The sequence below is a fragment of the Metarhizium robertsii genome (genome assembly GCF_000187425.2).
Source record: "Metarhizium robertsii ARSEF 23 chromosome Unknown MAA_Scf_2, whole genome shotgun sequence".
NCBI classification, from domain to species: domain Eukaryota; kingdom Fungi; phylum Ascomycota; class Sordariomycetes; order Hypocreales; family Clavicipitaceae; genus Metarhizium; species Metarhizium robertsii.
The window spans coordinates 766,167-780,314 of record NW_011942160.1 but is presented as its reverse complement, the minus strand read 5'-3'; the positions used below and the strand labels follow the sequence as shown (position 1 = coordinate 780,314).

The following is a 14,148-nucleotide window of genomic DNA, read 5'->3' as shown; positions in this document are numbered from 1 at the left end:
GTCTACCCTTGTCCAAGCTGCCCAGGCTACCGCTCACAACTCACATTGGGCAATGTACCGCCGCCTGGACACGGCTGCTTGCGGGCTATCCTGCAGCGATGGATCAAGGGCGTGTGCTTAGCAAGCGATGCGTCGTGAAGGCAGTTTTGGCGTGCGGGGCGAAGTCGAGTCTCGTGGTGTTTTAGCAGGCGCGCACACAATTGGAACGGACAATTCGACTGCTGTACCTGTGTAAACGTGTGGGGAATAGATTCCAAGCAGGAAATTCACCTGGCTAACAGGGCAAAAAGGCTGTTTAGTAATTTTCCATTTTTAGGTGGCCGTTTGGGAGCGGCCAAGCGTGAAACCGCTGGGGGACCGGAGAGGCGCACGACAAGAAGAGGTGGTCGCGGCCGTCCCGAGGAGCTGGTAGCAAATAAGGACGTCTGCGGTGCACAGAGATGGGGCGAGGATGAATTTCGGCGGCTAAAATATTATAACTTCTGTCAAGACTTGGAGCTAAAGTGTCTGCAAACAAATCTTGCGACCTGGTTTACAGGTCGTCGTACGCCATGGGATGAGCTGGCTACGTGAACTGGGAGATTCCTTCCTTGGATCTGAACATATCGCGAACCCTCTTTTGTGCTGAGATATTATCATTATAACTGCAAAAGAGCGCTACACAGCAAGGTATGGGCGATATTACGGCTGTCGGCTGTCGGTCGATGCTGATTTAGGCCGCTGGCATTGTATGCCTCATCGTGGTGATAGCCTCAAGGTGGGCTAAGCTCTGGACAGTACGACTTCGGCAACACCGAGTCAAGGACAAGATGGCAAACCGCCAGACTCTCTCTCACCAAAACCAACATATGCGATGCACGATTGATTGCGCCACTTCATCACCTCCACACAAGCCGTCTTGGTGCTGCAAGTCTGATCTAGCTGCAGACACAATGCGATCCAAGGTCAGCACAGCCTCTCCGCTGCAAGGAACACGGGCAATGTCTCGGCCCTGAGTTTTGCAAGCAGGACAGGACTCATTCCCGGCCTGTTCCTTCGCCTACCGCAAATTCGTCAGGCAGACGGCATGACCGCAAAATGAACACGGCCAACATCATCCCGTGTGTGTATTTGCGAGTCGGGGGCCTTCGAGAGATGCTAACAATGGCAGCGGGCGACGCGTCACGCAGCCCTAGTGGCTTGTGCTTTGAAATCCTGCCAATGCTGCAAGTCTAGGACTCTGAGAAAGGTCAACTTAATTAATACAAGAAGATGATGGGGGCCGTTTTTTCAACTCCTGTGTTGTGGCGCGCGGTGGCTGGAGGCTGAGAGGAATGCGGATGAAGCCGTCTGACGGACTGAGAAGCCAGGACCAGGAGTGGGAGGCAGCCCGATTGCTTGTTGCGATAGCATCAGCCATGTTGTGAGGAGATGGTCTGGTGACTGTAACCATTGGGCTCCGTTTATTCCCTCTATTCGGCTTGAAGGATGGCGATAGACCTATTTGATGGTGAGCACTGAGAAGACTGGGGGGGGCGACGCGATAACAAAGGGCAACAGGGCGGGGAACGGTTAGTACGTAGGCCTGGTTGTATTGACTCCAAATTTGCCCACCAGACAGGTCCCTTGGTTCATCGCCGCAGGGAACCCGTTGTCATCGGCATCGCAACAACTGGCCATGCGTCCCGAGATGGAAGCCAAGAGCTGGATACTGGCCCATCTAGGCACTCGGCACATCATCGATGGTTCAAGCGGGGCATTGACGCTTGTTGATGCCGACATGGACGAAGCGTTCGGAAAATCAGGGTTCAAGCAGAAATGTGATTCCAAAATTTGAGCCAGATAATACGACGCAGTGAGCCTCAGTGCGTCAGTGGCGGTCAATAAAAAATCCCGTGTGCCTGGAAGTGACGTCTCTGGGTGCGTGGACAATGAAAATGCGGCACATCCGTACAGAGACGCAGAAAAAGGCAATGACTGCATGGGTCGCCAGCTGCTCGACGCCTCTTGTTCGTGGCTCTGCCTTGTGCATGCACGGGTCTCGTGGTCTCGTCGAGACTATCGGGTCGGATCGCTGGCCGGCTGTGCTCATCCTTTTTTGCTCTCAGGCCTAAGCAGGGAAGGAGCGAGGGACTGCGGTTCTGCCCTCCCCTCCCCTCTCCTCTCCTCTCCTCTCCAGATGTCAACTAGTCCTCTTCTCTCACGACTCCATCGCCGCATCTCCAGATCCCAGACTACCAACCCTTCACCAGGCAGCACTGCCCCCAAGGCTGAAGGCTGATGGCACATGGCATGGGAAGGGCCACACAACCACTCATATGCTCAGCGAGCCATCTTTAGTATCCACCATCTCAGCCTATTTGCCGCCATCCTCCCACTGCAAACCCCATCTTGTCCTTTGTCCCCAAAGGCCCGCCACGGGAACCAATGGCCCGTTGACTAGTTCGGCGAGCCACTCCGCACTTGGACGACTGAGCCAGGGACACTGAGACACTGCGACAGTCGTGGTGGCGAGAGTCTCAAGCCCCATGACCGAATGCAGACTGCACGGCACTAGGGATGCAGGTCTTCGCTGCATTCTGGCGTAGGACCAATCCCCAGGACAGACGACTATTCCCACGGGCCACATCGCCGTGGACGGACTGCCTCCCCGGCGTGAGTCAACTCGCTGAGCCTCATGATGCTGGAGACGACCATCGGCTCCGATATGCCGTCTTTTCGTCGGCTGGTGTGGTCGCGATGAGGGCCATGTTTGAGGAAGCGCCAGACAAAGGTCGCTCAATTATTTGCGCACCAAGATGGGCTCTAAGCATATCCCTCGTCTCCCCATATCCTTTGCTCTGCACCACACTGACAGATGGCCTTGTATTCTGGCCAACGTCATGTTCAACTGACGTGCGGCCTCCCAATAGACACGATGGAAGACGACGCCGCCCCCAAACCAGGCTGTCTATTTTCATCCCCCCAGTCGCCTAGGGCCTCAGCCCTGAGACCCAGGAGTTCGTGTCTGTTTCGAATCCTACAACAAGAACTCAATTGCTGGTTCATATAACTTCTTGGCAAGTTCGATATCATTCCATTCGCCAATCTCCGTACAACGTCTATATGCTTTGCATGTTCGCGCTGGGCTTCCACCAACAGGACGGGGTTGAAAATTGCAAAGAACAGTTTGAAGAAGACGGGGACGGGGAGAAACGGCACCACCATTGGACGGTTGAGGTGATCAGCGCTCCACTTTGGACAGGGAGTCATAATCAAAGACAGCCTTAACAGGCAGAACCGAACTAGGGTGTGGGATCTAACACAACTTGACAACTTAGGACAGGACGGGGGTGTGTTGAGAGAGGAAACCAAACAGCCAAACCGTCGATCCCTGTCAAAGGCGACCCATGTCCAGCCCACCACACCTGTCGGATTTTGCTGCCATCTTCCACTTACACCATCCGTCACCCATGATTTCCTCCTTCATTATAAACAGGTGTGATGCCGCCCATCTCGGATTTCAGGCAGCTACAACTTCCCTCCTCATACCGCATCCTCAGGCATCTTATTCAATTCCGAAAAAACATTGTTGCAAGGCACAATCCTGACTACCGATAAGTCTACAAGACCGCGGAAGCACATCTTTTCCAATTGCACCAACTTGTTCAGCTGGCCCACATTGACTGTTCAGCTCATCACAAAGAAAAGGTCTCCCCCATATATATATCACGTCGACTGCTTCTCCCTCGACTAAAATAGTTCCTCCTCTGTTCACTTCATCATCAACGAACAGTCCTCAAAGTCTCCTCTTATTCACCGGGGCATCTGCACCCCTACACCTGAAGACAAATAGTCTATTGAAGGCGCCTTTGATTCGGGAACAGCCCCTGAACATACTTGCGCCAGTCGCCCCCATACGTTCACGGCCATTACAATGTGCACCACCAATTGCTATACATACGTTTACCCAGACGGCCACAGGGAGACTATAAAGCAGCCCTCGCTCTGCCCCTCGTCCCGCCATGGCCAGCCGTGCTCCCAGAACATCGTTTTCAAGCACGACGCACAGTCCGTTTCATATGGTCACCCAGTTGCTCCTGCCTTTGTGAGCCCAGCTACCTACGCACCTCAATACTATAGCAACTATCCACCGACTCCTACTTATTCTCCTCGCGCCTCCACTCCTACATACCGCTCCGGTGACGAGTCGGACCGATCATACCACAGCGCAAGCCGCAGTAGGCGGAGAAGCGTCTACACGACCCCGAGAATGGAATCCAGCTCTAGACGCTATGAACAGAACGGACGAACCGTACTTGTCCACAACCCGCCAACCCCGTCAACACCGCCTCCAGCATTTACATTTCCTCGGACTGCACCTTCGTCTCCGAGCTTTGCAAACGCCGCGCCGTACATTGTGGACACATCCCCTCGCGGAGCTTCGTCCAGACGACCAATGATCGTGGACGAGCGGCCACGCCATGGCCAGGATGCTGCGCGCATTCACATTGAATTCCATGACGGCGGACGAAAGAAGAAACACCGTCGTCAGACTCCTTCCACCAGCTCATACGACAGCCGACACTCGTATACCAGCGCCTCGGAGAATGACGAGGTGCGCCGGCGTCGACATGAGGACGAGGCCGCTCGCAGTGAGACGCGCCGGATGACACAAGAAGAGGAAATTCGCCAGCAGAGGCTTCGTGCTCGCATTGCCAAAGCCAACGCGGAAATTGCCAGCCGGGAGGCAGTTCCTCTGCCCCCTACTCTGAAGCGATCATCCACGGCCGCCAAGGCCACCCACCACTTGGGGGACCGAGAGAAGGAACTGATTGAGAGGATTCAGACTCTTGAAATTAAGGAGCAGGCCCGACAGGACCGAGGTCGCTCTTCCAAGCGTGATGATGATGCCCAGAAGGAGAGGCTGATGGAGCGAATGTTGCCGCGACGCCGAGCTACAGTCGGGCCCGGGAGCCGGCGACCTCGCGTTGAATACACAGATGGAGTATACCGATGGGAGTGATGCACACACTTGAGTTTGTACAACATGGAACTACTCTTGACTTGGTACTGTGATGTTTGACAGTTTTAGGACAACAGGACTTGAAAGCGAGCTATTTAGAATTTGAGATACCTAGAAACAGACAGGGAAAGGATAGACATGAAATGAAAAAGAGATGAACTTTTCATGAGTGTTGATGTGTTCATACTCTTCTAGATTTTGTCCATAGTTCGAATGTGAAGGTGCAAGCAATAAAGCGTACCCTAAAGCGCCAAGAGACATGACACCAGCGGCGACCAAACCTATGTCGTCACTCAGTCGGAACCCCAGTGACAATTTGTCCCGAAGCCTCAGGCCAGAGTCACGACAAAGAATCCAACTTGGCCATGGCCAGTCGCAGCAATCAATCACTCACCTCAACGCACACCTCCGCGCACGCCCCGTGCCCAAAATGCAGGATGCCTTTTCTGCAGTGTTACCCACACAACGCACACAAACACAAATGGCATCCAATCGGCAGGCCCTGGCGCCATTGACTCACAAACCTACAGGGCCTTTGTCACCCGTGATCTTGCGTTTCGCAGCCGTTTCTTGCCGGCACATTTTTTTTTTCCCGCAACAATCGAGACCCTGATCCAGGGCTTTTTCTTTTGTTTGGCCGCCGCACCGGGTGATGCCTATCGATAAGCCGCGGGGCATCGAGGCATCAGTGCTACGACATGGAAGCTTCAATGTTTTGCAGAAACTTGCATAGCGGGGCACGCTGCTGCCTGTGCGAGGCAGCCGAGCATTGAAGTGGAAAAAGTGGCCGGTCCTTGCTTGGTTTGCCCGGCGTCAAGTGTGGCCAACTTGACTTCTTTATTGATGATTCAGGGATGTCTGTTGCAACGGAGTGAATGGCTGCGTGCACGGGCGTTGCAAGCGCTTGCGGGTCGCGATGGCGGTTTGTGCCATTGCCTTTTGATAAGATGGATTTGTGCAACGCCTGCTTTGTTTAGTGTTTCTTTATTTGTGCGAGACACGCTGTGCGTTTGTGCGAGGTGGTGTCACACTGTCGGGGGTTTTGCACCTGTGACACATGGGGGACGGGTCCGGTGAAAATGAGGGGCGTGGATTCTGGAATCTGGATGTTACAACATTAATTGACATGAGTTGTAGATGAATACACTGACTGGTCTAAATTATGCGAAAGCTATTGACTCCTCCCATTCATAAGTGAGGCAACTAGTTGGCAGGAAAAGGGTATTTTTACAAAAGTAGTCGATCAATTAGAAGTTGTAAAAGTCGCACCCGTGCAAGAGTCGCGCAAGTAGCAATTCTCTTCATCTCCGCCCTCCTGCGCCAAAGTTGGTCTCAGATGACGTAATGAGGATAATAGGTTCGAATAAAACCATTGACCGACTAGAGAATGAACTCAGCAGGTGATGCAGCCCCCTACACGGCCGCTACCGTACAGTCACATCGATTTTCATAGAAGCTCAAGATCCGGCCATGCTGCTGGATCTGCGACACGGAAGCCTCCCGAATCTTGCATTTTGGTGTTGAAAGCCGTATGCGCGTAGAGCCGCATTGCGGAATCACCTCGAGGACCATCTGAAGCTTGCTAACGGCGGAGCGGTCCAGTGTCCTGAAGGTTTTCAGGTGTGTGACAGCCTATTAGATTTTAAAGCCTACGCTGCTCGTGAACACGGGAAGAGCTTTCGACCGGAGGATTCGTTTGCTGGGGAGAATAGTTAGACCATCTGACATCTACAAGACACATCGTCTCATATTTGCGCGTCGTGACAAATCCAGGCGCGGCTGGAGCATTTATCTGATGTTGTCACTCGGACAGGCTCTTTGGCCCTCCTAAGCAAAGGAAGGAGGAAAATCAAGGTTATCACACAGAGGGTGCTCTGTGAAGCTTTAGAAAACTAGCTGGGACTACCAGTCGAGACACTAGTTGAGATAGAGAGGTCTGTCTTATTAAATAAATGGCTAACCCTTATAGGCGTAAGTCTTGCCTGAACAAAGCAAAGCCTAAGCTCGGAAATCGGTCCGTATAGAACAAACACGTCCTGAAAACTTTGGAATGGCATAGTAAATGTACGTTAATCGAGAGATGCCGGGACGTTGGTGTATTTGTACACTAAGACAGGATTCCAGTGATGAATTCTTTGTACTCAAAGGCAGGCAAAGGATGCTTACTTGACTGAGCAAGCGCTATGTGAGCTGGCTCAAGTAGATGAGATGTTGCATGATTCTTAGGTTGCACTTTAATTTATGCTTAGCACTACAAGAGTTTTAATCTGGTCGTAGTTCCATTTTTCTTTTCCCGCAATGGATATTTCATAAGATATTTCCATAACAATCTGTCCTCAGTAGAAGTCCAGACTTTGACAGAGGTAATGTAATAAGCTGTTTGACGAGGGACGTGAGCATGTGCAGCTAATAGAGGTACCAGCTACTAGGCGTTGGTAGCAAAGTGCTTCGGCGCGCATAGTCTTTACCATGGATGCAAAAAGTGTTTATAACGAGCCTTTACTTGATCTCCTACGGTTAGACTCTAAATATTAAACAAACGTCCCTATAATAAGCAAATCTTGAAAAGGCAAAGAGTCTTATATGTGATTACTATTATTCCTGTTGGCAGGCAATCACACAAATTCACCCGTACATTATATGGTAAAACAAAGTGCACGGGTTTCCCTCCCATTTCCATAGAACCTATCCAACACGTCGACATATTAACCGAATAAGGCAATCTGATGGAGAGTTGCAGATCCCTTTACAAGACAAGACCACAGACAGCCAAGGCCAGGGCACCAGCGCCCTGCAGAAACGAGGCACCCGCGGTCACGACGGGAGGCTGGGCAGTCGTGCTGCTGCTGTTGATGACTGGCTTGCCATCAGGACCAAGGAGATAGAAGCAGCCGTCGATTTGACCACAGGTCTGCCCGCCTCCATACTGGTGAGCCGGGTTGCAGCTAAATCGTCCTTGGCTATCAGTCGAGCCAGTGGAGGGGCAGGCTGCAGCAGTCTCGGAAGGCTCAGCCGGGCTGTTGATGACAGGCTTGCCATCAGGACCGAGGAGATAGAAGCAGCCGTCGATTTGCTCACAGGTCTGCCCGCCTCCATACTGGTGAGCCGGGTTGCAGCTAAATCGTCCTTGGCTATCAGTCGAGCCGGTGGAGGGGCACTCTGCGGCCACAATGCTGGCGCCGACAAGAGTTGCAATCAGTGAGGCCTTCATTTTGGATACGCCGGGTCAGTTATTCTGCAAAAGTGTGAATAATTCCGTTCAGGAGAGACTGCGAGGAGTTTGGTTCGTAAACTTGAATCGATGGCCGACAAGCCGTGGCCAAGGCGTACTTATATATACCTGCTCGACGACCCCTCGACTGGTTCTCGCATGCTCTCCGCGTTTGGAGAAATGCCGGTCCTGGAGAGGCGAAGCCGCCCCATGGCTTGATCGATGTCGTCTTACTGAAGTGCTCCGGCAAAACGGCAGGTAGTGATGTAACGTAGCCACGGCCATGACTGGTCGTCTTCCGAAAACAATCTAGATAGAAAGTTGGACGGCCCAATAAAACCCAGTCTGCCAGTATATATTCCGTTTGTTTTGGACAGTCGTGGGTAGCATAATATGCTTCCGTCCCAAGTCAGTCTGGTGTCTTGGATTAACAACACTCAGAGCCATCGAAAGAGAGACAAAGGGCCAACAGTGTATTCCGTATTCCAGAGCTGGTTGAAACCGTTATTCCTTTTGCGTAGATTGTCTCACTCTGTAATGTCTTGTTTCGGAGCACTTTTTTCCGCAAGCAGTCTGTTTACAATTTTTACTACAATGTTTCATTTGAGAATACGAGGCAGGCCCGTCAGTATTGTCCCCATTAGAATTTTCATATGATGCATAAAAATATAGACTAGTTGCAGAATCCAGGCTCGGTTACGTTTTGCTTGGCCCTGAAAATCGGGCTGAGTGAGGATTCGTATCACCTATCCATTTGCTCTGCGTCAATGAAGCTACATGTATCCACTTTCAATGTCAGAGCGGAAACCGTGTAGTATCGAACGGATGCTCCAATGTCAGATAATTAAGGGCCGCAAAAAGGTCGAGTATCATGGCAGCTGTATCGAAGGATAATCGTCTAAGGAGCATCGTAATTATATAAAAGAGATTACAGTAATTATTGAGGGACCCCTGTGGCTGGAAGTCCAATAACGTATCCACATTATCTCGATCAGGCAAATTGTGCTGACTGCGAAATGGATTACAAATTTTAATTTTACCCATAGGGTTGGAGATGTTTTCTTGGCCGCAAAAAAAACCAGTACAAAATAAGGCTATTATAAGATAGCATTATAACGAAGTATAAATTTTGGGCTGTCGTATTGTAGGTGGGATACAGTCTTTTCAAGATATTAATCCTGCAATCTTGCCGCGTTGGCCGAACTGATATAACCTAAAGACTGAAGGGGACGCATTGTAGAAATGTGGATCTGCCCGGGCAAGTGCCTATCCCCACTTTAATTGGATTTGGCAACGGCTTACCCACCACCGCCCAAAGTGGGAGGGGGCGATTTGAGCTGAGGCCCAGACAGTGACGTTGATTCGCGACAAATGCAAATCTGCCCAAGTGAACTCGAAACAAATTTAAATTTGCCGTTTAGAATTTAAGTAAAATCTAACCGGGGCCACTAGCGAACTCCCTTCCGTCTTATGCATTGTGGCAGAGAAGAAGACACGAATTCAGTCGTCACTACGACTGAGTGCAAGCACCAGACGTTTTGCAGAAGCGAGCGCATTCCTGTTCTCCTGCTGCTCTCCATAGACATTGACCTTATGTTAATTCGGCTATCCATTTGACTCAACTTCTTATGTTTGAAGTATGTTGCTGTTATTTTCATTTCGTTTGCCATCGTAAGTGCCAGAGATGACCTCCGGGGGCCTGTGACAATTCATCATCTGTTCCATGAGATCTTTTGGCCGACCCTGGCCTCTATGTCGACCACAAAACCAATGTTTTGATCTGCTTTACACTTGAATTTGGAGGTGGGATGTAATGGTTCACGAGTTACGACGCATATCCGTGGCAAGCATAAAGTACCATACGAAGCTATAAAAAAAGTGAGGTGGGACGTAGTTTCTCAGGTCTTAACCAACACCAACACCAACACCCCCAGCGCCCCCCCGGGGCCCCTTCTTCCTTCAATCCGGATCAGCTGCATCTCTCGAGGATAGCATCTCCAGCGCAAGTTCCTTGGGCCCTCAAGTTGGGCTTGCATATGGTGGGTGCGACTTCTGGGTTGTCGAGGACAATTACAAAATTCATGCAATCAATTCCAATGTACAATGGTAGTAGTTATCCCACACGTCAAAGACAACAGTCACAATGGCACTCGATCGGCAAAACGGCGTTGCTGAGCCAAGTCATGTAACTCTCTGACCAAGAAAACTGAGAGGGGTGCATGTTGTCGGACAAGGTCGCCTCTGTTGATAGAACAAGCGCACTTGACGTAATTGCCGGATGTCATGAAATCATCGACATCATTTGAGAGGCAGGCCAGTCACTTGATGAGATCAGGATGGCGGGAAGGTTTCTCAACTCAGATAGACGGCATGAATCCTTCTGAAGGATAGAGAGGGACAACGAACATGAATAAGGATTTTATTAAGCCGCTTAGTTGTCTGATGACGTGAGAAGTGTAACCACCCTCGGAGAGACCATGACTAAGAGCCTAGAGTAGTGTAGAGTTCTGCAGCGGAAACACGCTCATGTGTGACAAACTCAATGTGGCTGGATTAGAGTTTCATCTCCAACGAGTCCACCAAGTTGGACCGAAACCCAAATCAGACCAGAACAACACGTCGTTAATATGCTATTATGAATACGTGGCACTCTTTATCATGACTTCTTCCATTTCTGAATACTCTACGTCAAAATCACTGCGTGTTCCAAGTCTGAGGGTCGCAGTCCTTTCATCTAACTAGATCCGAGGCTTGTATTGACCAGGCCTTGTTGGCAACCCCCTCGAATAAAACGTATCCAGTCAGAGGTTAAATTTATGGAAGAGCTAGGCCCAGACCAAGGTTAGGTTCAGAAAACTCTGGTTGAGGAGATGGAATCCAACCCTAACATATTAATTGCAACCCTACATTCTCACCTCCCAGGAATACCCACCCAGCCCTAGGAGAATCGCACAGCACCCCGTGGCAGCATTGCTCTGCGAAAACCCGTATTTCGTCCAGGGGGGGCATAGTTGTAGTGTTGGTCTGCACTGAGTTACGAATAACGCGAGCATTGTATTGGTGAATGTAGTGTTGCGCCTATTCCTGCAAGTCCCCGTGGGGTCAGTGGACAGAGCTGTCAGATAAGGCTGCCACTGCTTATTGAACAAGCAGACTTGGTGGAATTGCCGGATGTCTTAAGAGTATAGATGTCAGAAGGTTGGAAGGAAATCAGGGTGGCTGAACAGCCTTCTAAAGTAAGATAAATGACATGAACCCTTCTGGAGTACAGGAGGAGGATCAACAAACCTTGTGCCGGCCGACTGAGAGTAAAAAGGGTGCTGGCAAGAAGAGGGTGTTTCATTTTAATCAGATCAAGGATGCTAGAGGAGATTTTGAGTTCTGAGTGTGAGCTTACTCTATGGAATGTCTCGGGCAGATTTCACGTGACGGAATGGGATGCCATGTAATGTCGCTCTGGTGCCGTATCCTCTTGCCCTCATTTGCGTTGACTGCGAGTAAGAAGGGGATTTGTTACGGAATTGAAAATCTGGGCTCGTCAGGACGTCCGGTTCCGTGCACAAGAGATTAATTATATGAGTGGTGTCTGGTACCATATTATAGATATCCGAGATGTCAACTCTGGCACCACTTCGTACACTAACCAGACCAAACGTCAAGTTTTTCATATCTAGTGGCGCATGAATTTTAACCGTCACATTGTCATTCACCCCCTCCTTTGTTTGTTAACTATTTCTCTTCTTCATCACAGTTTCTAGGCTTCTTGAGAAAACCCTGCCCATAATGGACTCACAGGATGCGGAAGAGTACGCGGGGTATACAGAACTTGATGCCGTGTCATAAATTGACTAACCTAAAGACTTAGGCCTGTCCTGTCTGAAGAGACAAAGGAATTGTTGGCAAATGAACCAGTGGGGTCTTGCGCAGAGGGGGCTACATGGATCTCTCCATATCGTCTTCTCTTGCCAGGAGAGCAACAAAGCCCCAATGCGATAAGTCGTGTGGATAGTAGGCCCCATAAACCCCGTAGGTTCACCCCCAGCTCCATGTATAAGTTGTCCGTCATAGACGGAAAGATTGGCGAGGACTAGGCCGCCTAACGATGCTTGAGACTTTGTTTTCGAGTTCGCAGAGCATGGATTCCTAGGAGACCAAATTAATCTCAAGTACATGAAGCCCAAGAGCGGCACGGATTCGACGCCTGATGGGAAGGAAGTAGAGCTGCGGGCTTTTAAGCTTCCTCTCCTTAAACTTGGCCAGGGTAACGTCTTGAAACTTACATACGGCCAAATTTCTGCATTAGCAGGAGATTTCTACGGAACCTTAAATCCTATTAGTTCCGTGAAATCAGACGCTGAAAGAAAAAAGTTTTTCTTTGATGCATATCATACTCTAGCGAACAACCCACAAGACCAACCTAAGGATGCACGGAACCTACTGGGTTACCTTCAGAAGGAAATAGACGAGGTACAAAAGCTTTATGACGCAAAGAAAAACCCGTCAGAATACTACAAGGAAGGCACAGGCCTTGCTGGTATAGAAGCAATTGATAAGCTTATTAAAGGTCGCCACTTTCCGGGATATAAGGATCTCCTTCTAATTAACTGGGATCACTTCGGAGATGACGCCCGCACTGCCTATACCACCGGTCATTCAGCCGCTATTAGCTGGGCTGCTAGCGGACAGTGGACGGTTGATCGTCTTGTAGAGGCATATGCAATAAACTCATTTGCCGACCACTATCTGCAAGACCTCTTTTCCGCTGGCCATCTTCGCACGCCACGCCGTGTGCTGCACGGGTATCTAGGGTTGGCTGATGCCCTTGCAAATGTACCGCATATCCAACCCCCGATCCCCTCTGCTCTCATAATGGATCAAGGCTGACGACCGCGACTAGATGATGCACGATGAGGACTGCGCGCTGGGACTCAAGGTCGCTAATAAAAACAGCTCGTGGCAAGCGTATGGAGATAAACGCTTGTTGGACAGTGTGAACAAGGAGAATCTCCTTCAATGCCAAACCGCCATGGTAATATCTGCGCAAGAAGTTTACTCTGCCTGGAAAAACCGCAAGGAAATTGCTTCATCCGACTTTGAGGTATGGAAGACGGTGCCCACCTGTTACACGGAAATGGCTGGTTACACAAGGGCTACGGTCACGAGACCTAGGGCAAAGTCCCTCACCGACTTCTTGTATAAATAGACGGCTTTGGTCCCTCAAGGCCTTGAGGAAAACCAAGGACCTTTGATACCAAAGACTGTTATTAGTTGAATTGAGCTAAATTGCTCCAAGCCCTCTTTCCGAGCCCTTGTCACACCACCAAGGAGTCAGCCATGGGCGGGCAAATTGTTGCACCGCTGTTCAAGTTGGGCAAAAGCGGCGAGTGGGGTGATCTTGAGCGACGTAGGTCGTTGAAGGACAGAAGGAAATGGCAATTTACGACGGGGTGGACGACTGCCGGAACTCTAGCAGACAAATATGCCAGCGGGCTATGGAAGTATCCAATGCACGTGTAGTAGTTGTAGTTGGTAGTGTCTGACACGGCACTAGGCGTTGGGGAGAGCACACAAAACACTGGTTCTGGTGGTGCATTTGTGAAAAGTGTCCGGTGATAATTTGGGAATATTTCAATGTTCGCAGTATGCTGTTTTTTGCAGTCTCTGGGAATGGAGGAGTGCTGTGGTCGTTGTATGGAGTTGTCCACCGGGAGTTTCAGCTCGGCCGACCATGAGCGGGTTCCTATCTTTAACCATAGAAACTTGGGTATTGAAACCCATTCACATTACACTAGAAGCAAGACAAGTCGCCTGTGAGCCCGGCTTCCAAAAGATTCAAGTATGTGCAAGTACGGTGATGTCAGGAGAGTTTTCACAATAGCAGAGTGCCTAAGGAGATAGCGTTTTTAGCCTTATAATAAACTAGTAACTAACTAGGTATAAAATAATAACTTTA

General features: G+C 50.1%; 3 protein-coding genes across 3 annotated transcripts; 2 read left to right on the top strand and 1 right to left on the bottom strand.

Moving 5' to 3' along the window:
- Positions 1–3,895: 3,895 nt before the first annotated feature.
- MAA_09707 (uncharacterized protein) lies at positions 3,896–4,984 on the top strand (the record flags this gene model as incomplete). The annotated part of the gene is made up of 1 exon (XM_007827705.1): positions 3,896–4,984. The coding sequence occupies one exon, from the start codon at positions 3,896–3,898 to the stop codon at positions 4,982–4,984; it is 1,089 nt and encodes a 362-aa protein (XP_007825896.1).
- A 2,746-nt stretch (positions 4,985–7,730) lies between these two features.
- Positions 7,731–8,195, bottom strand: MAA_09708 (uncharacterized protein; the record flags this gene model as incomplete). Its single annotated transcript, XM_007827706.1, has 1 exon — positions 7,731–8,195. The coding sequence occupies one exon, from the start codon at positions 8,193–8,195 to the stop codon at positions 7,731–7,733; it is 465 nt and encodes a 154-aa protein (XP_007825897.1).
- Positions 8,196–11,978: 3,783 nt separating this feature from the next.
- On the top strand, positions 11,979–13,398 carry MAA_09709 (phosphatidylcholine-hydrolyzing phospholipase C; the record flags this gene model as incomplete). The annotated part of the gene is made up of 4 exons (XM_007827707.2): positions 11,979–12,001; positions 12,061–12,221; positions 12,307–13,025; positions 13,093–13,398. The coding sequence occupies 4 exons, from the start codon at positions 11,979–11,981 to the stop codon at positions 13,396–13,398; spliced, it is 1,209 nt and encodes a 402-aa protein (XP_007825898.2).
- Positions 13,399–14,148: the final 750 nt, after the last annotated feature.